At 36.8% G+C, this 25749-nt stretch overlaps 1 protein-coding gene across 2 annotated transcripts in view; it reads left to right on the forward strand.

The window, feature by feature from the left end:
- Positions 1 to 445: 445 nt before the first annotated feature.
- LOC117415412 (anoctamin-6-like) overlaps positions 446 to 25749 on the forward strand; it is a 33846-nt gene continuing 8542 nt past the window's right edge. The window contains exons 1-12 of one of the 2 annotated variants that reach the window (XM_034025720.3): positions 446 to 697; positions 12507 to 12586; positions 16827 to 16955; positions 18427 to 18492; positions 19749 to 20027; positions 20297 to 20410; positions 20888 to 21003; positions 22112 to 22246; positions 22729 to 22834; positions 23388 to 23448; positions 24044 to 24189; positions 25349 to 25426. In XM_034025720.3, coding sequence (XP_033881611.3) covers positions 643 to 697; positions 12507 to 12586; positions 16827 to 16955; positions 18427 to 18492; positions 19749 to 20027; positions 20297 to 20410; positions 20888 to 21003; positions 22112 to 22246; positions 22729 to 22834; positions 23388 to 23448; positions 24044 to 24189; positions 25349 to 25426 — 1365 coding nt within the window. In that variant the 5' untranslated portion in view covers positions 446 to 642. Of the gene's footprint in view, positions 698 to 12506; positions 12587 to 15169; positions 15402 to 16826; positions 16956 to 18426; positions 18493 to 19748; positions 20028 to 20296; positions 20411 to 20887; positions 21004 to 22111; positions 22247 to 22728; positions 22835 to 23387; positions 23449 to 24043; positions 24190 to 25348; positions 25427 to 25749 lie in introns of those variants that run through there. The other variant, XM_059027511.1, reaches the window with a different exon arrangement.

Here is a 25749-nt window from a genome sequence, read left to right on the forward strand (position 1 = left end):
TCAACAATTAACTAATGCAACTCTTGCGTGATTTTAAATTAGCACTTCAACTTTTATGTTTGCTTCGAGAACATATTCCAACTGTCTCCGTGCAAATAAAAAAATACTGTAATTACGTCTGCTCGATTTTAATTTAAAGAAGTACTCTGTTAAACATGAATTAAGAAATGTAAACTGGAGTCACGGAAGTCATCTATATCTATCTCTCTCTCTCTCTCTCTCTCTCTCTCTCTCTCTCTCTCTCTCTATATATATATATATATTATAACGATTATATATTGTAGCACACATAAATGTACTTTTCCTAACTTTTCTTAAACTGTTTTCTTACGTCTCCTCGAGAGATGGGCTGGTCAACGCAAAACAGAGACTGGTAGTTTTGGGGAGGGGACAGAATGAGTACCCAGTTCCTGTTCAACAATAGCATCATTTCCAATCTGTTTAGATTTCTTCAAGAAAAAAAAAAACTGTTGAGGCGTTTCGCTGGCCAAGTAAACGCCCTCATCTAGCCTTCATGTTGTGTCGACTACATGGCAGTCATTCGCTGAACTTTAACAATTTAGATCCACTGTTTGCTTTAGATTAGTTTAGTTTAGTTTTTTTTTTCCCCTCATCGTTTTATTTGTCTGCAAAGTTTTCAGAATGAGTACCGATGACTGTAGCGGTTTGGCGATGGAAGGGGTATTTGAAGACGATGGTGAGTTCTCGATTACGTGTTATAAAGTATGTCAGTTGTTGCTGGTTTGATATAGCGTGGGGTGGTGGGTTAAAAGTATCAAAACATATTCTTATATTGTCATACGACACGCGTTGAAATAGCACATTTCTAAAATAAAATAACATCGTTCTGTGGCTTTTCCTGCAGTTCCAGTTAAGTGGAAGTGGAGGCAAATTTTCAATAAAAACGAGAGTAGCCTAACTTTTTTGTAATACGTTTTATATGTGTGTAAACCGTAACTGCACTGTGAACGGAACCCCAGGAGATTCCAATAATCATTCCTTTTCAGATATTCCAGACCTGCATATTATACCCCTCCTTTAAGCACCGATTCCAAAAACTACAAAGCGTAGGTTATATATATATATATATATATATATATATATATATATATATATATATATATATATATTGTTATCCCAGTGAAGGACAATAGTGAATTGTGTAAGGGCTGCATATTAATTTGTCATTTAGCATATCCTTTTTGTGTTTTAGTTTTGTGTTCTTCATTGGGCCTACAATGAATTTGCATCCACAGAACACATGCAAATGAAACCAAGACAAATGCAAAAAAAACAAAACAAAAGCGAATTGCCTTTATATAAGTTTCAGCCCCCTGGCGTCATTTGCCTTTGTGTTAGTGCGCAGTAAGTACTGTCTTGACAAGCAGCTGTAGATCAGGTTTATAAGAATTTCATCATAAAAGACTTTGGAGACGGTCTCAGGGCTATACCTGTTAGGCAAGATTGGCACTTGATATTAGCGACTAAACACCACACTATCTATGCAATACACCTCCACTCAAACATGCTTTCGGATTTTGGGGGCACCTGTATTAGAATCCATTAATTGATCATGATTGCAGTGTGCTCTACATTGTGTGCAGTCTTGAGGTCCCCCTGTACTAGCTGTGTTGTCTTCTTTGAAGAATCATAATTGTGTTTATAATTATATATAATTTACTAGACGTCCTCTGCTTTTGACCAACTCTGAGGACACCTAGTTTTTAGTCCCTTGCGAATCATGCTTTAGTATAATTTTGTTAACCATAAAAGTCAAGTCTAAATGTAAGGTATCAGATGACATAAATACAGGTTGTCTTCTGATTTTTTCAAAGATAAATGAATTTGGTACTTAACAGGTTCATTTGAAAGGTCTTCAATTCGCTGTCCTCTAAATGTCAGGAGGACATATTTGAAAAGAAGATGCATATGTTTGAATTTATACTGAATAAATAGCATTTAAATCTAGATATAAAGAAAGCTGTGTGTAAGACATTGCAGACTGGTGTAAACTGACATTATAGGCCTCTGACTCTGTTCTGACTTTGCCCACCTGATGACACATTTCCTGATTTTTACACATCCGGTGTTAATCTTTGAAGCAAAAGAATAGTAATATGTCCTGGCAGTGTTAACACGAAGCTGAAGCATAATCTGAAAAAAAAAGATAACTTTAAAGTATTACTTTGTTTAAAATCTCTTGCTGAGTGTGTGGTTCTTTCAGTGAAGGGATTCATCTGACACAGGCATTGCCAGTAACTTCGTAAACCTAAGTTGTTGTGACACATGTGTTGATCTGCAGTGTGTTGATCTACAGTTAATGTATGTCGTCTATTTCCCTTGATGGCTGCATGTAAACCATATTGAATTATTTTGGAGTCTCCCAGGGATGAAAATTTGAATAAAACAGATCGCCCTCATTGGAACAGCTGAGTGTAAAGCATATTGTGAAATGTATTAACTTGAATCCAGATTAGCACCGCCGTACTGTATTTTAGTGTTGTTTTGGTTACTTCTGATCCTGCGATGCATTTCAAGTTACCATAGTGCTCATGGATCAATTCCATTTCTATGAAGCATAAAAATTAGTCACCAGTGCAAAAAAAACTTATTTGCAGACAAACTTGGAGGCGTTGAAAGCAGTGAATAATGCACCACTGTATATTCAGAAAGGAGACATCCACAAGATTTGAAATGAACAATTCTTTATTGCATTTTGACAAATGACCATGCCCATGGGCTTGTCCATTGGTGCTCGATAGCTGCCCCTATACGCTGGCCGAACTATGATGTAATGTATATTGATTGATGATAACTAATGCCAGCGGACAGGACAAGTGGCACTCTGGGCCACCTTCCCCCTGGATAAGGCGTGCTGCGAGGTGGAGGCAGGGGAGGAGGACCAAACAAAGAAACGACAAGGAGGCCTAGACGAGAGAACTATTTAAAGGAGCAGTTTGATTATGATTAGTGGGTGGATTCCCATTTCAGAAACAGAACATAGTTTCCAAAGAAAAATAAAGATGCTGCTGCAGATTTCAACATTCCCTCAAACATTTTCTCAACCAATCTGAAAAACCAGGACATAATAATAATATACAGGGCTATGAACAGCAGAACTGTGGCTGCGTCAGTGTTTCAGATTTGCTTAAAAATACCTTGATGTTCTGGATGCCTTGCTTTGGTGTTTTAAAAAACAGAATGGGACATGCAGATATCAAGTTGCAATGTACTTTTTAAAAGAACTCTTACTACTGTATTTTCAGTAAAATGCACAGTACTTTTGAATTTATAATACTTTTCTGTGGACTGTAATTGAAATTTAATTTCAGCGCTACTGTAACTTTAATGAAAACTGACTCCTGATAATAAGAAACATTTTTTACTATTTTTTTTTTAATGCGTGAGATAAGCAAGGCTTTGTGAGAGAGAGTAAGATAACATGCAAATGAGTGAGTCTCACGGTGAGTACATGAGACGTGACATGTCTGCTAATGTTTCTTTTCTCAGTGAGACTTTTAATTAATCTAGTAGGAACATGTTGACTTCGTGTTTATGTTGTGCAAGCATGTTAGGGTTGCCATGTCCATTTTGCAGATGCCTGCAATTTGTGGTTCACCCTACATTTGACACCACTCCTTCTGAAGCAAGAAAAATAGGTTATATGAACATGTACAGTGGGATCCCTGCATTCCTACAGAGAGCTGGTGCAGGACCATAATAGCACAGGAGGTGGAAGAATTTCAACACTATCCCACATGGAAAATTGTGCGGAAAAAACCTACAATTGTTTGGCAGCAGTGAGTTTTAGAACAAGCCTTGCTAGAGCCTTTTTTCCATTTTCTGTGAGGACAAACAGTGGACAAGAAGAGCTGTTTGCTGTAATAGAAAGACAAGCAGGTCCTTTGTGTCAGTTTTGTGTTGTTCATTATTTTTCTTCTAAATACATGCAGTGTTTTTACTTTGCCAACTCATTATCACTTTTTATTTGTATTTACTGGGCCATAAAAGAAAAGATGTTGGTTTGCTGTAACCCATCTTACCTATCATTTTGACCTCTAACAAAATATTTTCTCATCCACTTCAGAGTATAGATTATTATTATTATTATTATCATTATTATTTCTTTCTTAGCAGACACCCTTATACGGGTGACTTACAATTGTTACAAAATATCACATTATAAAGTACTACATAAAAAATATCACATAAAAAAATATCACATTACAAGTTATCACATTATAAAATATCACATTACAGAATATCATAATACAGATAAGAGCAGTTATGAAAGTACAATAAGATCAAATTCAAGTAAGAGCAACATAGAGAATACAGTAAATTATAAGGAAGCGCGAGTATGACTAAGAGCAGTTACAACTTATAGTAAATATTTGCTTATGTGAGTGAAGTCCAGTAAGAACACGTAGTATGATAAATGGATGAGAATGATTTCAAATAAGAGCAATTACAAAAACATGAGTTACCTATAAGAGTAAAATCAAATACAAGATACAGCAGGGGTGCCCAATCCTGGTCCTGGAGGGCTGGTGTCCTCCTGGCTTTTGTTCCAACTGTCCCCTAAATTACTTAATTGGACCAATCAAGCACTTATTAGTAGCTTAATTGGTCCAATTAATCAATTTAGTGTACAGTTAGAACAAAAACCAGGAGGGCATCGGCCCTCCAGGACCAGGATTGGGCACCCCTGAGATACAGTAAGTAGTTATAGTTAGGAGCAGTAGTTGAATTTGGCAAGGCATAGAGCAGTTCATTGCACGTACAAGCTGATGCAAGTACTGTACAAATGGGTGCCATATAGTCCAGTATGGTCGAGAGATGTGATGTTTACAGATGCTGTCTAAACAGGTATGTCTTGAGGAGGTGCCCGAAGGTGGTCAGGGACTGAGCAGTTCTGATATCCATGGGTAGGTCATTCCAGGACAGTACCAGGGCCTGAACTAGGAGCTGTGTGGAGTAGTCGGTGAGGAAGAGGTGAATTCTGCATATGTTGCTGAGGAAGAAGCGAAAGGAGTGTGCCAGAGTACAGATGTGCTGAGAGTAGGAGAGGGAGGGATCAAGGGTGACACCAAGGTTCTTGGTGGATGAGGAGGGAGAGAGGACGGTGGATTCAAGCGGAATAGAGTTAGAAAGATCAGCAGTGGAGGAGGAAGAGGGGGAAGAAAAGGAGATCAGATTTGGAGAGGTTGAGTTATATAATATATATTATAACACAGCAGGGAGGGGGTTAATCCTCCCTGCATGAAAAACATGTGCAAATGCACATTGGTTTAATTTAATTGTTTTGTTTTATTGTTTAATAATTTCTGTTAATTGTTTAATTTGTCATTGGTGATTATCCCCTGCATCTGGGCTGCTGTGTGTATAGCCCGCTTGCGAGTGTGTGCAGGCGTACCAAGTGAGTGAAGGTTTGTTTGTGGAAAAACTGTGTGTTTTGTTTTGTTACAGGTAAACGGCTTAGCCGTCCTGTTTATAGTTTAGGTGTTTCAGTTATTGCTCGAATAAAGCTAGGTGTTTGTTTTTGTTTATTTTGTTTATTAAAAAAATAGCATGTCAGCGCTTTCAAAACCTCTATTTCTGTGTCTGGGTCAGTGTTTTAAAGGGGCGACGAACCCGAGTGAGTTGGAGTCTTATCACAATATATATATATATATATATTTTTTTAATAACAGTAAGCAACCTGTGCAGGTAGTTTCACTCTGAATCATTCTCAGATTTTAAACCCGACACCTAGAATAACAGTATTTTAACCAGGAAGTATTTGTAACTGAAAAATGTCAATTTTTAGGGAATGGAATGTGATAGCACATTCAAATAATGGCCACTAACCATATGAATGCTAATGGAATAGCTGTTATTCATATATTATTAAATTTATATTTAAGTTTCAAGATAACTAGAAAATCCATTAGAAGAGCTATTCAGCTATTGTTAAGCGTAGTACTTTTAAAACTGGTGCTCTTTTGTTTGTTTGTTTCCTAGATAAATACACCACAAAAATAGGAAGTTTGCTTTGAAGTTTCCTCTCACAGATACTGTTACAACAGGCTGAGATTTAACACACTCCTGTGTTCAAAATAAATACAGCCGTTTCCATGGTGGTAAACATATTTAGCATATTCTGAATGGTAACAATAGGAGACAATTATTATTATTATTATTATTATTATTATTTATTTCTTAGCAGACGCCCTTATCCAGGGCGACTTACAATTGTTACAAGATATCACATTATACATTATTTCACATTATACAGATATCACATTATTTTTACATGCAATTACCCAATTAGCAGTCAGGGATACTAAGATAGTTAGTAAGTAAGAGCTGTGAGTGAGGAGAAATGAAAAGTAAAATCCTCACCCCCAGTTCTTCTGTAAATCATTTTTTGTTTCCATAATTTGTGTCGGTATTGTACATCCATAAAAATTTTAATTAATTCTTTTTTTGGAGGAAGTCTAAGATGCTTACCTCAAATGCAGCTGTTATTTTCAGGAAATCTGTTACTGTTTCACTTCCTGTGTCAATGTCTTTGGGGACAAATCATGTTATTGGCTGTAAAGTTTGTCAATCAATAGGGTAAACAGCTGGTGGGTTAACAGGGAAGGAGGTGTTTAAGTGGCCGAGACAATTTCAATGTCCAGGTGATTGTGTCCACCTGTTTTTTTGCCTCAGGGGCGGCCAAACTTCCTGACCCTACGAGCCGCATGCCAAAATGACCACATGGCCGAGAGCCATAAGACACGTACTGTAAAACATGAAATGTTTGCGAGCAAGACATTTTGAATACTACCTTTTTGTTTTAAAGATTTTATTTTTTAATTCTCTCCAAAAATAACGGATAATTGCACTACTTGTTATCTCTTCTTGATGGTAGCAAAATACAGAAGAACAAGGGATAGAATATTGCAGAGCTGTGCACAGTTTATTCAACTGTAAATGTAACACACTGGTGTTTTTCCATTATTTCTGTTTATACTGTATGTATTACACAATTAAAATATATTGAGTTATTGTGAAGCAAAATATGATAACTGACCTGATTTCACCAAAAACACCACATGAGACAAGCTCTTCTCTTGAAGATCTGAATGGTGGTCATAAAAAGTTGTATGACTGTTGCATGTGTTAAGTATAATACTTTTGACAGCTTTGTGGATAACAAATGCACTGTATTTATTTTGAAAGGGATTACAGTACCTGCTCATGACGAGACATAAGATGTGTAAATATAATATTAATTTTAGACCTGCAATATAACATTTACACATGCATTTAAGTCTAATCTAGTGCCAACACTTCAATTTTATAAGATTCATTCATAAGGACGTTTGGCACGAGCGATAGCCTATGCTTGCCATACAAAACTTGCGTGAGTCGTTAAGTCGGTTTCTTTACTGAACGCCGAAAGGAGCATCTGCCTTGTCTGATCCAGGAGGATATTGAGATGACAATTTGTTGTGATTTGTTTCATAATGACATTTGTGCCTGCTCGCCTTGTACAGACTACAGTGTTTAAGCGATTTGTTGCAGGTGAGACACAGGTTTACCACTGTTTTCAGTGAAAGCAAACTCTTTCTCTCAGTCTGGTTTTAAAGCCTTATACTTTCATTTATTACTCATGGAAGGTCAATTGTGTCCACGAAACGAACAAGCACTGAATTAAAAATTATGAAATTTACTTTCAACTACACACATCCGGCTTTTACTCTGTGATTGAAATACGCATGCGCGGTGTGGCCACCTCTGCTCTATTTACATGTTGAACATGTCATCTGTCTTAACATTTTCACAAATCTTCACCAAACCTTTATCATAAACTGCTAACCTCCTACATGCCTTGAATACAGAAATCCAATAAACTGTTTCTATACATTTTAACCTATAATTAATGTAGTCCAAGATTATGAGGACGTTCTGCATGTGCCTTGGTTTGCTATAATCCTACATTCTGAAGGGTATGTTTGTGGAATGTATGCTCATTTTCATTCAAAAAGGTTACAGGCTGCAAAGATGTAGTAAAAATGTAGTCAGGCATCCTATTAGGAAATGCGATTGCAATATTGATCTCAGGAATGTAATCCTGGAACAACGTTTTTCACTACAAACAAAAGTGTGTGGTTAATAATTGAGAATATCTGCTTTAATACATGTGTCGTCAATGAGGAATTGCCATCTATCTGGTTTATCAGAGAAAAAAATAGCTTTTGAAGAAGTTTAGATCTTACATTTTATCTGTTATACATTGCAAATTATGTTTTCTATAAGGAGGCTTGCACTGAAAAACAAATAGAACAACTTTCTTGAATCTTTTTTCTGTAACTCGAAGTAAATAAATGACAGCATTTGATTTAAATATTTTGTAAAGCACTTGAGTACTCAACAGTTTCAGTGTAGTGCTTCAGTTTTCTAAATTTGTAGTGCTTGAGTACTCTCAAATAAAATCTGCTGCCCCTTTAACTGAGAGGCTGATTGAGGAGGAGAACATCTGCTCTTGATTAAGATGCAGCTCATGAGTGAATCTTGGCAGTTGGTCACTTAGAAACGTTGTTTTGAAAACATTTCCATCCATATGACTTTAATTAAGTTTCCTAAACAGATTTCCTCATAAATACATGTTGTTCTTGAGAGAACTGGGGACTTATATACCAGATAATATAACAGGCAAACACAGTACCGCCCTTTATTGGCCTGCCTCAAAAACCTGGAAATGCAGTGTACTGTATTTCTCCAAGCTATTTGTTTTTACATGATTAATAGTTGATACATTTATTTGTAAAGTCTAAGGTAAATTCCATACTGTATAATAATAATTTGAAAAAACGTTTGACATTTTTGTTTTTGAGAATAGACTAGAACCACTTCAAAGATATTCTTTAAATAACTAAACACTTTGTAAATAGGACACACCATTTTTAAACAAACCTGTTTAAAACAGGGGTGGGTGTGGAACAAGTTCCTAACTCCTATGAAGTTAATAACTTGGGCCATATACCAAAGTATTATGAATGTGTGTTTTTTTTTTTTGTCTGGTTTGTTTTTTTAACCTATCATGTACTGAGCGAAATTATTTTAGGCATAGTACATACAATTTAGAATTTGAGTTTAGCTTGATATAAGAACAATGATTTCATAATTCACAGAATGGTATTTGTTGGTCAGTTCTGGTTTGCTTGGAATAATATTACTTTAGTAGGACCAGTGGTTTATCGAGGGTATACGCAGGTAAACAACGTTTACCCACTTTTAATAGGCACGCTTGCATTAAAAAATATATATTATAATAAATAAATAAACTAGCCATTTAGAAAGGAATACTATTTAATCCAGTGGCGGAACTTTGGTTTCAAAAGTTGGGGGGGACAGTTTCTGTAGCTGGGGCATGCATGTAGATTAGATCCCTTTACAACCTGCCCTTGCGGCAGTCTTGAATGCTGGAGCGAGTGTGGCATCATTCAGATTTAATGAGAGGGATTAGAATTGCCCTATTTAAAGAAATGTTGAGTTTTCCCCACAATTTAAATACAGTTCTGCTATTACAATTATGCTAGTACTATATTGGTATAAGAAAAGGGTGTTTTCTCAGCTTTCATCGACTTAAAATATGCAGATGTCGCTTGAACCTCAAACCACGGTGTATCAACAATAATGTAAATAATACCAAGCTCCAGACAACAAGTTTCAAACTTTTAATGTGTTCCTGTTTACAGGTAAGAACTCAGCTTTACTATGATGAATATGATAATGTTTGTTATGGTAATTGTTTATTTATTAGTTTTAAAATGTGACCAAGAGTGAGTTTTTGAAACATTGATAAGTAGAGATGCGAGAGTTACTAATTTAGAGTCAGTAATATATCGTGATTAATTTGGTATAATAATTGTGTAAAAAGTTCTTGGTAATGTATTTCGTTTTTATTGATGTCTGTATTTGTTTGCAAAAAGCACAAAGGTAATTGTGCTGTTTTAAGTTTACTCTTTCAATTTAAAATGACAAGTTGACAGAAAACTCAGTGTGATAACATTAGTAAATAACACAAGCTGTGGTGAATTACAAACTTAAACCATTTCCTGTGTTTTGGATACAGCAACGTAGTGCATCCTCCTCTTTCTTTGTCCATCCGTTTGCCATTTTCCCAACATTACTGTGATCTCGGGCTGTATACAAATTTGTCAGCCGGGGTCTTTAAACTACGCTTCACGTATGTTCACTTCTCATTGGTCAGTTTCCCTAATTAAGGAGTGTGCAGCTCCAAGATTGGATCAACATTACGGATCAGTGGAGCCCTATCCAGATCCTTGTAGTAAAACACCATCTTAAGGTCAGGCTCCAGTGATCCCAGATCCAATATATTTTTTCTTCCCATTAACTTCTATACTGACTAGTGATTACACCAATAAATTATTGTGAAATAAAAGTTTTGCTACTGCAATGTCAGGGGGACATTTCCCTATCACTGAAAAAGAGAGGGGGACATGTCAACCACATCCCCCATGTAAATGATGCCTGCAAAAAATTCCCAGCTACGATCAGCAAAGAAAAAAGCCTACATAAACTGCTCAGAGAAGTTATCTAATTCAATTCAAAGACGCTTTCTCATTATTCTTGTTGGCTGAGGGCCAATAGCAACATACTTGTTCATGTTTATCTGCTCAATCTGTCTGTTCAACTCCACCAAACAGAGGAGTGCCGTTAACCGACTTTTTTTATTTACCACTACACCACTGAGTAGGACTGCTGCTAACACAGCTGGGTGACCCTTAGTAGGACGGTATTTCTGTTCAAAAGCATTCACCTGTACCAGAACGTTAATAACTGACCAGGGGAGCTTGCAGGCATTCATTAGTCTTGTTAATGGTCTGTGTGAGCTGCAGTGACTGGATTGTTGTTGTCAATTCTGGTTCAGTTTTGTTTTAACCCAGGCTGTATTTAGTCAGAGAGTACAATCATACTGTAGGCTCCTTTCAATTACTGTCATTGTTTTACAGATGAATGCTCCAAAATTTTACTAACTAGCTTTTTCTTTTCAAATCCTTTACATCTGTGTTGCTTTACTGGTTTATTTATTCCCAAGAGTAACTGTTGCAAGTCACATTGTCAGTGTTTAATCTCAATTAATGTAAAATAAAAAACCTAAAATGTATAATATAATATAGCGAATAATTAAATTCACCAACTTCAGTGCTGCAGTTTGGATTTCCAACGCGTGACCTGAATAGACATGTGTGAATAGGGCACTTCTCCCCATACAGAACCAACAGAACATTACAGCGTTAGAACACTTAGGGGTAGATGTACTAAAGTGTTGCGTCTGTCGCAAACGTTGCAAACCAGTCGGCAGTGTAGCGTGAGATGTACTAAACAAACGCAACGCTGTCAGCATCATTTTAATGAAAGCTTTGCAGCCGCAGTTCTTATTTGCGCTTTAGCCTTAAATGAATATGTAATTCTGGGCGTTCTTGCAGAAATCGCAAAAACAGGGTGGAGATGAGAGTGCAAATGAGGGATCAAAAATATTGTAATGAGATGTACTAAAGCTGCGGACAATTGCATCAATTTGTTAAGAACTTCTGAAAGCATGTTTTAAACAGTCGCAATTGTTGCTGGCATTCCCCGGTCCGCTTTTTTTTGTGCTCAATGTGTTTTTGAGACGAACACCCAAGTATCAAATTTTCAATGAAGTCAGGGTGTACTTAAAAGCCTTGAAAACAAATTTCTATGACATTTCTGGTTTTCTCAGCGTGTTGGGAGCAATAGACTGCACACATGTGCCACTAACCCCTCCAGCTCATTCTGAGCATCTGTATAGGACCTTGATCTATTGTGTCTTAATTGCCTAGGCTACTAGACCAAGTTAAAAATAATAGTACTTAAAATAAAATAAACAATCCTAAAATAATTTTGTTTCAATTTAAAATAATCTTTTATTCGCATTGTACACCAATGTGTACAATGCAGCAGCATGATTTAGTTTGTGTTACCAGTAGGCCAATGTTATTTTGATTCTTGCACCCTTGCATGTATAGACGTTATCTATCGGGCACTCTCTGCTGCAGCAAAGCACAACTCAACTGCCGCTATTTTATTTGAAAAAATGTTGCACAACTCTCGCTAGAGATCTCGCTAAGATGACACAAATAATATTTAAATTAGTATATTGCAGCTCTCTTCATTAACATATTTTTTCTTGGTACAAAATGTGTACTTTGCGAATTGTCGTAACGAAAATGCAAATTGCGGTATGTTTGCACTGAGACTGGCCCATCTTAATACATCTACCCCATAGTTTTATAACAGCCTCTCAACATTTTACAATTAAACAGCTGACTCCGGCTGATGTAAATTCAGCAACTCGAGGAGTGACATAAGCAAAACAAACTTGTTTGAGAGTGAGATGCTGTTTATTTGTTTAACAGAATGGTTATCTTGACTAATATTGATTGACAAATCTGACTCATTTTTTTTTTTTTTGGTTTTCTTTCCAGCCTGTGGTGAAACCGACCAGACATTTATCGAAAGCTGTGATGCCTCTATTGAGGGAAAGGACATGCCTATACCAGACTTGGTAAGCTCCACAAAACCATAGAAAAGCAGGCCCATTTCGCAATGAAATAGAATCCTCTATGCATATTGTTAGTGTTATTGAACAGTCTGCAGGGTCTAAAACAAAACCATTGCTTTCCTTAACTTTATGCTTTGCTGTGTGTATTCCTGCAATATCTTTTTCAACATAATCATGATTGTTTTGATATTTTTATAAACATATCCCTGGTCATTGTGAGTAGTTATTTTAGTTTTACATCGGTTATGCATCAGATCTTCCTGTTAAAATACCTTCTGAATTAACAACATCAGCTGGTTGAATCCAACCTGTTCAATCAGAAACTTTTCATTGGTTCCCGATTCCTCTTACAAACTTCAGCATTTTGATTGGTTAATTTGTCCATTGTCTCTGCCAGGATCCTACCTGCTTGCTCCAGCACAGGTTGAGGGACGGTAACAGGCTTATGAATGTGCCTGACAAGGCCCATATAATGGCAATAAATAAATAAATGTATTATTTTGGTGGCTTAATGCGGAATAAGAACCAGTAATAAAATCTTAAGCGATAACTGTACACGCTAAGCAACACGACAGCGTTTAGAGGGTCAGCAGGTTTCACTGCCTAGGTTATAAAGTGTTCTGTGTGACCATGTCTTATGCACATTTTGAGTACAAGCATAAATATTTATATAGTTGAAGGTACGCACCCTGTACAATTTGCATCTTTGCTCTAACCGAGTGGGCGTCTGTAAAGCTGATTAGACAGGCTTGTCATGGATATTCATGAACCTGTTCCCACCCCACTAAACCTGTGCCAGGGCAAGCAGGTAGGATCCTGGTAGAGGTGATGGACAGATGAACCAATCAAATGTTTCGGATGTTGTGAATTCAGAAGACATCTTGATGCATAAGCGATGTAAAACGAAAATAACTGGTCAAATATGTTAATAAAAATATCAAAACAATCACAATTATTTTGATAAATATATTGCAGGAATAGGTACAACAGAGCAGGAAGCTAGGGAAAGTTATGTGTTGTGCTGTAAACCCCAAAGCCTGGTCAGCAACAATTTAAGGACCAATGGGCCCTTTGTCCAGTTGACTATGTAATCTATTGAATATAAAATATCTATCACTGTTAAAAATGAATATTTCTCTGGGTAGGTTAAAATCTTTTGAAAATATTTGTGTGATGTCATTCCTCATGCAACACAGCTGCCAGCCTAGCTTTGGGCAGCTACATTTCCTTTCATACTGTATGCTTTCTATATGGAGCTTAAAGACAGGTACAATGCAGACCCAGCACATTAGTAGTTTTCTAAATTCTATTTTTCACAAAAATGATTATTATTCCAGTGTGGTGAGATCATTCTAGGTGTCACACAAATATGGTAGAAATATGGTTACCGGTATTTAGGTTGTTTGCACAAATCCAGTCTGCACTTTCCGTATTTAGAGATTGGGCCCATGGTGGTTTCAGCCAAGCCTATTTCTAACCTTTATTTGCATATAAACATGTGGACAAGAAATTCAGCCATGCAGTGTATGTCCTTGACAGGGAGTCTGTTGCTGGTATGTCTTTTCTGTCATATCAAAAAACACAGACTAACCCTGTTGTTCAATACTTTTGGTTAGGCAGGTTAAGCAGGTTAATAAATAGTGTTGTTAAAAAAATGAACTGGTTTTTATTTGTATATATTAATGCAGAACTTCTCATTTGTTAGTGAAATATAGTACTAACTCCTTCAGATTAGACTTTTGATTTCAGTTTTGATTTTTGTTTGTCAGTATTAACTTTTAAAATGTCAGTTTCTTTCACTGTACTGTACATCATTTTGAAAAGTTTGTAGACATCATTATTGACATAAATCTTGTCAATCAGAAACCATCATTTGAATGGTATGCACATTTATCACTGCAGCCCTGAAGTTTAAGGTGCTTTTGCTGGCTAGGACCATACATCATATGTATAGTGATTACAGTATTTTTACACTATTGGTATGTTTGTGGTCAAATCTGAAATGAAAGGTAAGGTTTGCTATATGTTAGCTTTAGTGTGGTTCCAAAATAGCAACAGAATTTGCTGGGTTGAATTTGACCATACTTTTCCAAATTTAGACACTTGAAATACCTCACAATAAATCAGACAACTCACTTTAACACACATCTGACTTGCAATCAACAGAGTTTCCGGTTGTTAACCTCAGTTAACTGTTAAGTAAGCAGAGAATAAAACATGTTACTGGTTAGATAAGTGTGAGAGCATTACAGTAAAAAAAACAACTTATTTCAATATAAATATTTCAATATTATTGCAAAGGCAAACGTTCTGTGCTTTCTTTTCGTTTCTGAAAATGTGCCTTTGTGCGCCAATTGCTAAATAATGCCTTAGATGTTGTTATGCTAGAGGGTTGCAACAAAATTGAAACTCATTCTTTAAAAAAAAAAAAAAAACAACAACAACAAAGAAGCACTGTAAAATGTACCTAGCAGCCTCCTCCTCTGTTTAGTTTTGAGCTGACTGCCCCACCCATAGGCTAAGACAGACATCCACAGTATCTGTTGTATCAGTTTTGGGACCTACTGGGAAAAAAGGAAGGAATGCTAACTCACACTGAGTCATCGTTTCTTCTTGATAAGCTCTTTTGGTTGCTCACTGTCTGCCTCACACATAGAGCATACGTTTGATAAATTAAACAACTTATTTGATCAGGTCTTTGGGCCCAATTTAGGGTGTTACAAAAACAATTTACAAGCACTAAAAGCACAGAACAATGTTGCCCATGAGTTCTGTGAAAAAAGATGAATTAGAAGACTGTGTTAATGACTACAGCATGGTGAGTAATCACTCTTTTTCAAATATGTTGTGAATATGTTTCTTTTTATTTTTTTTAAACAAGATGATATATTGATCTCCAGAAAAACATAATTTTAGTACAACTGTAGTACATATTGAAATCTGAATAGACCATGAGTAGACAAGCTTCATCTTAAAGACCTCAGAGTGGTATGCAGTTAAAATCTGAACCATGCACAGGCTGGACCATTGCATCTAACCAAATCTTCATGTGTTTGGTAGAGGTTGTGTATTTTTTGTCAATTAAAGTGGTCATTATTCATAGTTTATCTTGAAGAGAATGTATTTTAAGTGGGTGGAATTGTACATTTAGAGAGATTAGAAAGAAAGACTTTTCTATAATTGATGAGTAATATCCTAAGAACAGCATGGCTTGCAAAGTTGGGTGTAAGTGACAAATGTTCACTTCATGTCCAATTACAGTTTGGAGTTCTGGTAATGTTTGGTTTTTACTAAATTATACAACCTGATTATCTCAGTCGTTTTTTGTCTCTTGTACCGTTATTGTTTTTTTTTTTTTTTTTTATCAACCTCAACCATCTTTGCTCATGCGTTTGTGTTTGTTTTTACATATTTCACATTAAATGGATAGTTTTTACAGATATAACCCCTTTATAATCAGACCTTACATATGAAATATGTTGTTCGTGATAGTGTGGATTCTCACTGTAAAGTCATAACCAGTTTTATAAGGATTATAATGAAAAATTGTGATCCAACTGATACACAGCCACCAAAAACCTCCCCACTCTTTTGTAATTCTGCTTGCAGAATGATACGGTCAAATACAGGTCACCTTGGCAAACAGCCATTTACAGGGTCTTGGGTTTTCACAGGTACCTCCCCTTGCATGTTCAAGCTCACTAAAATAACCACACCTCTCATTTGGAATAACAACTACAGTTTGTGTGGCTCTGAACCAGATACGAAATCAACATAATAAGTAAATAAAAGTTGTATTATTGAAGGTTATTAGGATTTAATTATCCTCTACTTTTAAAACATTAGTATATGTCTTTCCATGTAAACATTATGCTAGGATAGTATCTCAGTTTCATTTTGTAATGTTGTATACAATGGATTATTGTAGTATTTTTCAGTAAATGTCACTGTACTTTAAAGTTTTTGTCTATTGTTCTTCACCAATGTTTAGTAATAACTGGGCGTATTGCTTGGATAGTTCCTATTTGTCATCAGAGGTGATTGTTGTGTGGATAAAGGTTATTTCATTTTCCAGAAGTATCAGATCCTGCTCTGACACTGGGTACATTGTTCGGGTTTTACCTGTTATGTGAATTACCTCCAGCTTTCCAAAGCAACTCCTTGATCCCCAGCCATGTACAATATTATGGAAGAAGAGTATGAAAAAGACCCTGACCCTGAAAAAAATCTGTTTTATGAACAGGTGGAGTTTAACAATGATCCTGGTTCCTTATTTTTTAACGATGGTGAACGACGGATCGATTTTGTTTTGGTCTATGAAGATGAGGACACAAAAGACTTTGAGAAAAGGCACCAGTTTCAGAGACGAAAGGTAAGAGAGTCTGTGTAATAATATTAAAGTACAGTGTATGGCAAATTGGAAGATGTTCTGCGTTTGCTTATCTGCAAATTAGATCTTTACATCATTTTCTATTCCTGTTTTTATTTAAAGCATTCATTTGCATACCAAAATTGACAGAAGAAGGGGTGTCATGTTAGGATATGCCACCTTTCTCAGCTTCTAAAGTAACTTTTACATTTCTGATTCAGGTTGAAATTAGGATGCTAACTTCTGTGTTCCTTTAGATATACGTTTATATAAATGTATATATAAAGTTTGATGGGGGGATCTAAAAAAATTAAGTCCAAGGTGCAAAGGGACTGTGAAATAAATTTATTTCTCACCTAAACAAACTTTATTCAATCAATCAATCAATTAATCTTTATTTTATATAGCACCTTTCATAGTGGACCACCATCACAAAGCGCTTTACAAGATGCAGTAACAATAAAATCCATAATACTTTAAATACAGAGAAATACATAATACATGATAAACGGTAAAAAAAAAATGCATATGCAATTAGTTGTAGCTGCAACTAATAGCAGATATCAGGCTTAAATAACATGGAAAGCAAGAGAGAACAGGTGGCTCTTGAGAGTTGATTTAAAGCGAGCGACGGTGGGAGCATCACGCACCAAACCTAGGAGAGAGTTCCAGAGAGATGGAGCCATGAAGCTAAACGAGCGTTCTCCAAGTGTGGTGCACTTTTGCTTGAGGATAACAAGCAGACCAGAGTCGGAGGACCTCGGCTTGCGGGCAGGGACATAGCGGATCAGCAGGTTAAGGAGGTACTCGGGACCTGTGTGATGGACAGGTTGAGAGTGTGCATAATGGAGGGAGCAAGATGAGAAGCACAGAGACGGACAACGTTAGTCAGCCAGGGGTCCAGGTGGCATGTGGCAGTAGGTGATTTCAACAGTAAGCCGGAAACATCAGCAATGGAGAGAGGAGAAGGCAAGAGGGGCAACTGGAGGAGAGTCAAGATGGTCAAGTAGTAAACTGGGTTTTTGGTAGGCGAGCGTAGAATAGATGTTGTCGATTTTGTTCCGAAAGAGGAGAAATCATGACAGGTAAGAGAGGAGAATGAACGGGAGATGGATCTGTCGGTGGCTGGATGTAGGATTTGGTCAATGGTCTTAAGAGAACATTGGGTTTACCGTGTCCCATAGTTATGATTTCAGCGAAGTACTTCACCCTCGCCACATTTTAAGCTACTCTTTAAGATATATTTTTTTCTGTGGTACTATAGAGTGGTAAATATAACTAAATTAATCATGGATGCATCTGGTGAGGGAGCAGTGTAGTCTGTGCCCACCCAACCTCTACTGCCAATGGGGTGTCAATGTTTTGTGTATCAAGAGACTAGCAAGTATATATCTGACACATGTTTTAGTGTTTTATTTCTTTGTGTACTGTCACAGCTGTCTAACCGTCATGTTTTTTATTTCTCTCTAAACAGAGACGAAGACAATATTTTGAAGCTAGTTTGATGAACATGGGCTTAGAACTGGAAGCAACAAAGTCTGTAAGTTGCAAATGTCGGCACTTGACAAAAACTCATATCACCTCTCAACATGCCAATCACCTGGGTCTCCTTATGACAGGAGAGGCATTTCACCAGGAAATCTAGGACTGGTTTTCCAGGACTGGGCTATACTCATCATTTCAAATGTTCTGCCTCATTTGCCTTTTCTGACTGAGGAAGAAGTGCGGCAGTAAAGGTCATAGTGGGGCAGTAAAAGGTCACTTTGGATTGTGGGATTGATTGAATATATGCAAACAATCAAAGATAGACGAAGTTGAACAAACATTTGTGGCTGTTTTTATTCTCGGTCTTTACACAGCTGTCAGCAGTCTTATTAATGAGGTTTAGTCATGCAATAAGAGAAAAGTGGTGGGAAACAACCGCCATTCTGCAATATAGTTTGTCTCTTTAGCACATGCCTTTCAATGACGTACTTCCGTACTGCACAGTTTGGCCCCATTGGGTATGAGATACGAAACTGTACTGTCTCAGGTGTAGTTAAAGTACAGCTGAGCGTCAGTGGAAACGCCCTCCAGCTACACCTCGCCCAGACCATCCAGCTCATCTATACCTAATGGGAACTGATAGGTACTGATAGTTCAGGGAAAAACAGCTGCAGGTGCAGTTTTATTGTTTGTTGGTAGACAACTATGACCCAAACAAACTACTTATAGGTGTCTGTTGTGTCAACTATAGCATGGAATTACAGTCGGTACGATACACAAGGACATGCTATTTGAAACCAGTCTACTAGTTGACTGGTAAACTAGTTCCTATACAGTTTGCAGAAAATAGTTTCCCTTCCTGGCTGTAGAGATCTCTTCCCCTTTATATAATCCCTGCCATTTACATTGCTCACATGATTATACAGAAATTCAGACCAATGCACATCCTGCTTGCATTTGTCTGTGATCTTGTCTCCACATATGGACGTGTACATTTTTAACACAAAATTAATAGCTGATGATTATGTTCCAGATTGTACAGCCCTTACATGATACCCAGACCCTGTCACAGAGCAATTGAATGCATTACAGGGAATTAGATTCTATTTTTTATTTTTTTATCTGCATATTGAATGGCAAGCTCATATACCCAAATCACATCTCCCAGATCAGTACACATGCTAGTAGATTATTATTTTTTTTACATTTTATGTTAATTATTGAGAAACGATTGATGCTTCTTTTTTTAAAATACCAAATAATAGCAGCATATTCAAAGGCATATTTTGTTCATGTGCTCTTTTTTTCAAGGTTTTGAATGAGAAGGTTGTGTTTGTTAAAGGCCACACTCCCTGGGAAGTCCTGTGCACATATGCTGAGGTGATGCACATCAAAATGCCGATACAGCTCAATGATTTAACGAGCAAGACCTCGGCTTTCAACTGCTTCACCAAGCTCTTCAGTCCCAGTGAGGATTTAATTCATCCCGAAACGGAATACTTCACTGCTCCATTTGAGAAGGAAAGGATATCACAATTCTACATCAAGGACCAGGAACAATTCTTTACACCATCTATGCGAAGCAGAATTGTAAGTGATTACAAAAAAAAAATATATATATATATATATATATATACACACACACGTACAAACCTAAAATGTCATTTTTACATTCTTGCTCATTTTTAAGAAAAATAGCAAGAAGGTTGTTTAGAACACAACCTGAAGTACTTGCAGACTCAAATTGTCAGATTTATTTGTTTGTTTGTTTGTTTCTTTTTAATACAATCACAATAGTTCTTTGATGTTTCTCAATTAATCCAAATGTTTAAAATGTTGTTTTTTTTTTCATTTCTTAGGCAAGCTATATACTTACTCGTGCAGATTATGAGACGAGAGACAATGTGAGAAAATTTGGACTCGGCAAGCTTTTGGATAGTGGGGTGTACAAGGCAGCATATCCTCTGCATGATGTAAGTTCAGTTTGATTATTAGTTCAGGTAATATACAAGCAATCTTGTTTTTAATTACAAAATACATTTCAGGAATGCATAACAAATTAATGAGAGAGCTCATGTATTTATGCCAGGGGTGCCCAATTCTGGTCCTGGAGGGCCGGTGTCCCTCCTGGTTTTTGTTCCAACTGTACACTAAATTGCTTAATTGGACCAATTAAGCTTCTAATAAGTGCTTGATTGGTCCACTTAAGTCATTTAGGGGGTAGTTGGTACAAAAGCCAGGAGGACACCGGCCCACCAGGACCAGGATTGGGCACCCCTGATTTACGCCCACGTTTCACGATACAGAAACCAGTAATGCGTTATTAATGTCCTTAGTGATCATTATGTTCCTGAGTCACCTTGTATCTGTCTAACTGCTTTAGCTAACAGTCATACAGTATTTTCTGTATCGATTGCCGTTTAAGATGTTTCTTTTTTTATTCGTTATAGTGCCGATTCAATGTAAAGTCAGAAGACCAAAAATGCCCCAATGAAAGGTACCTCCTGTACAGAGAATGGGCTCACCCTAGGAGCTTTTATAAGTTGCAGCCTCTGGATCTGATAAGGTAAAACCAGGAAAAGAGTGTGTAGCTTCAAATTTGTATTGCTTTTTATATTTCTGTTACTATTTTATTTGGTGTCTGAAATCATACTGGTTGATTCTGGGTTCTGGTGCTTCAATATTGAGTGATTACCATTGTTCTATAGATCTGCCTTATTCCATTCAGATGAAGTCAGCCACACTACAGTATAGTACAGGGGTGCACAATTCCGGTCCTGGAGGGCCGGTGTCCCTCCTGGCTTTTGTTCCAACCTTGCCCTAAATTACTTAATTGGACCAATTATTACCAATTATTGGTCTAATTAAGTAATTTAGAGCACAGTTGGAACAAAAGCCAGGAGGGATCCGGCCCTCTAGGACCGGAATTGTGCACCCCTGGTATAGTAGGTGTGGCTAGGAGAGTTGAAGCCATATTGCCACGTGAATGGAATGAGGAAGACAGTTTACTCCTGGAACTCGGTCTACCTCAGGCAAAGCCCGAAGCATCTGAAAGCCAGGTTGAGGCAGTGTTAGAGAAACATGATCATTTCTCAATATAGATTCCAAGTGCACTATCTTTGTGTTGTGGTATGAAGGCGTGCCTTGTTGCACCACTGAGAGAGTCTGGAGCACTGATGGCCCGGATTTGGAAAATGAATCACAGCTTCTTGGTTTCCATGCCCTTACTCCCTTTAATTGTTTTGATTTTCAGTTACGTGTTGGCAATTTTTCCAAAAAGGGAACTCTGAATGCACCCATCTGTACTTTTGACATCACATTTGGCACAGGACCTTGATGTTTTTAACAGTATTCTTCAGTTAATAGTTTTTTTTTTCTAGCACTCTCAAGCTTTGTCTCTAAATAATAAAAACAGTGAAATGTGAACATAATTTAATTAATATTTCACCATCTTCCAGTCATGTTACAAAAAAGCAGGACTCTATGGCAGCACATATGCTTTAAAATCTGATAACTGATAACACCAAAAAAATATATATATATATAACAAGCCAGCTGTATTATGTATGAGATTATTCAGAGGATAAAGCAATTCAACGTTACAATTGTCAGTGTTGTATTTCACTGTAAATGTGTATTTCTAATAAATTGCAGCCTGTTTTTGTTTCTCACAGAAAGTATTATGGAGAAAAGGTTGGTATCTATTTTGCATGGCTTGCCTTCTACACAAAAATGTTGGCATTTGCAGCAGTGGTGGGATTAGGCTGCTTTATCTTTGGATACCAAACTAAGGAAGCAAGCACATGGAGGTATGTAGGTGCAGAGTCTCAAATAGGGTTTTATCTTATTCTCCAGGGAATGGGGAAATACATGGTGCTTTTAATATATACTGTATGTTACAGTAAAAGTCCAAATCTGGTTCATCTTAAATTTTACCGGTAACTGTCAACATTTACCAAGTCAGGTGATAAATGTCTGGATTTGCCAATATTCAGTCTTTTACCATAACATATACAGCATCTAGAGAACAGCATAATGCAATGGAATGACATTTGCTTAGAACATTCTTTAGCACTAGTTTCTTGGAGTATAATGAGGTGTCTGTCTGTATTTTAAACTTTTTTGCTGATTACTAGTGTCTGGGGTCAGAACATACTGATAATTAGAGTAACACAAAATTATATTTCCAGCTGTGGAAGGCGGCTATAGTTTGTTTGTTTGTTTGTTTGTTTATTTATTTATTTATTTTAAATGAATAAATGTGTATCCTTTTGATATGTTTCTATCAAAGCAAGGAGGTGTGTGATCCCCAAATTGGAGGCAGCATTATCATGTGTCCTCAGTGTGACAGGGAATGCACTTATTGGAGACTCAACAGTACCTGTGAGTCATCTAAGGTAGGTTTCATTATGTGAGTGTTAATGAGTTGGTTAATCAGCTGGAACATCTTGTTAATAAAGCGCCCTGGGTGACACAGGCAAATAAACATGCATTTCAGATAATAATTAGGATTTTGCTGCATGGTTCTCAACCAAACTATGAGGATTCAGAATGAGAGACACCATACACACAATGTATTACAGTCATTATAGAGATTGCATTTTAAAGTCATGGAAACTTTTAGCAGCATTAATGTCAATTGTTCCAGTTGTTTCAAACTATATGTTTTATTTACATTTTCTGGAAAGAATAAAACAACATTTTAAAGAGCATTCATATTTTTGTGTCATTCTTGGTTTCTTTTAGTTTTTGAAAGACAGAATAAATGACAAAAGGTGCCTGATTAATAAAGGCCACTTTAATTCTGTTGCCAGTTAGTGAAAGGAAGTGTATATTGTTGTAGTAGTACGTCTTACAAATAGTTAATGTGAAATGTGAACATATCATATATATATATTAATATATATCTGGTGCATACATGCATTTGAAACTGTTTTATTTGTATTTCAGAAACTCTGCATATTCGACAATTTTGGTACATTAGTATTTGCAGTGTTCATGGCAGTTTGGGGTGAGTTGTTCCATTTATTCATTGCATCATTTTAATATACCATCCATATCTTCAAAGACTCCATCATACATTCTGCGGTAAAACTAACCTTAAGTGTTGATGAAGGTATCAGTCGAAACATGCACTGCCATTGGTTGTGCAAAATTGTTGCTTTTAGATACAAATTATTGCTAATCATTAGGTGTTGTATCAGGACACTCAATTGAAACTGTCAGTTAACCAGTGCAAAGTATTGCTTAAATAGAGCAACTCATTGGTTGCAGTCGGCAACCGATTTCCTAATTGAATGTCGGACAGGTAATAATCGATTCATTGAGAAAGCTTTTCTATTTAAAAGAAAGAACCAACAATGCATACTCTTCACTGAAGACTTCAAATCCAATTGAAAACATGCCTGTGCATGTTGTTATACATTGTAATATAATATATGAATTTAGAAAATGTTACTATTAAAAAGCAAGAAGCAAAAGACGTCTCATCACGAAAGCCTTCAAATTCAATTAACGTTTAACTGAGGCTCCCAAAATAAAAGCAGTACCGATCAATAATCAATTAATCGATGGAAAGAGTTTCTACGTCCTTCTTGTTTTCACAGTTACGTTGTTCTTGGAGTTCTGGAAACGTTATCAGGCAGAGCTAGAATATGAGTGGGACACGGCTACATTTCTAGAGCAAGAGGAACAGCCCCGCCCGGAATATGAAGCAAAATGCATTCATAAAAGAGTGAACCCAGTCACACAGGTGAGGGAGATAATCAGACATGCTGCAGGTTTCATAAGGGAATGCATCCTGACATGCTCATAAACACTGTGGAAACTTCATAGAATTGGAATCCAAGTGCTATTTTATTATGGCTACTGCTGCAACCTTTCCTCCCATGACATGACAATTGCTCATTCAGAGAGCAATGTACTCATATTTCTGTTCCCAGGAATCAATCCACTGTATTAGAAACCCTTTACCCTCACCCTTTCTTTACTACTTTAATATCTGCAGGAAAACCTGACACTTCTGAAGTTGACATGTATTAATGCTGATATAATCTTTATTTGTGCAGGTTCTATGTACCTCGGTGGTCAAGGTCGAGGGCAGGATCATTTTTCTGTCTTGACTACTAACATTTTTCTCTCTGATTGCTTGCATACAACTAAAATGTAAATTACATTAAACTACAGATTTATGAAATGGCACAGAAAAATGGATTGAGAACACAAGGAGTTGTAGATTGTAATGAGTTCCCCCTACTACTACATCAGAATTGTAATTACAGATACCGGGTAGTCATGGGTAGCACTCTAGTCTTGCAGGTAAACCTGCGAGGACATCTTTTGTAGCTCTTAAGTAATTTGTTTAATGGGAGAGACCCCATTTTGAGAGACATAATAAAAGAACAGTGTTTAATGTTTTTTTTTTCCTTTGTCTTTGCACTACTTTTAAACTAGGGCAACTAGGGCCCAAAGAATTTAAAGTATTGTGAAAGAAATAACTTGTTCTGACATGTGTTTAATTATGTGGTTCCTGCTTTCATACAGCATTGCACCACTGCTTATCATACAGGAGGGGGGTTGCTGCTTTAGCTGTAAACACACTGCCTGGACACTTTATTAGGACACCATTTGCTCTGATCACATGACATAGACTCCACAAGGTTTTGGAAGTTGTCTCAAGGAATATTAATCTTTAATACTTTTAGTCATTAGTGTGTTGGCCATGGAAGATGTCTCTGTCAGGCTCCTCAAACCATTTGCACACAATTCTGGTATGCTGGATGGGTGCATTATCTTTTTGAAAGTAGCCATCGTCATTAGGGTACAATTGGGTAGACAGGTCTTAATAAAGTGGCTAGATAGTGTATAACTTTTACTTTCTCAAAGAAAAAATAACTGTTTTTGTTTTTTAGGACATTGAACTTGTGCCTTATTCAAGTTGTGGGAAGTGTATGAGAGTGTCCTGTGGCATTGGGACAGTCCTTTTCTGGGTAACGTTAAGTTATTTTATTCAAGAATCCATTTTCTTACCTCTTGTTAGCTTGAGCATTAAAACTGTGCCGCCTCTTATTGTGCTGAGAATCTTTCGGTACTTGACATGTTTGTTTTCTGTTCAGGATATGCAAACATTTCAAACACAAGGCTATATCAACTACTGCATCCTGGTACCTTTGCTGTAGGTCACATGTCCTGAAAGCAGCAGGAGTGGAGTGAGTTTAAAAGACAACAAATGAAGTGACAGGAATGAAGCAGCAGCTTTTCAGAAATATCTGTATATTCCAAACGGAAGTATGACATACAGTCAAACAACTAA

Source organism: Acipenser ruthenus, chromosome 7 (assembly GCF_902713425.1).
Source record: "Acipenser ruthenus chromosome 7, fAciRut3.2 maternal haplotype, whole genome shotgun sequence".
Taxonomy (NCBI): Eukaryota; Metazoa; Chordata; class Actinopteri; order Acipenseriformes; family Acipenseridae; genus Acipenser; species Acipenser ruthenus.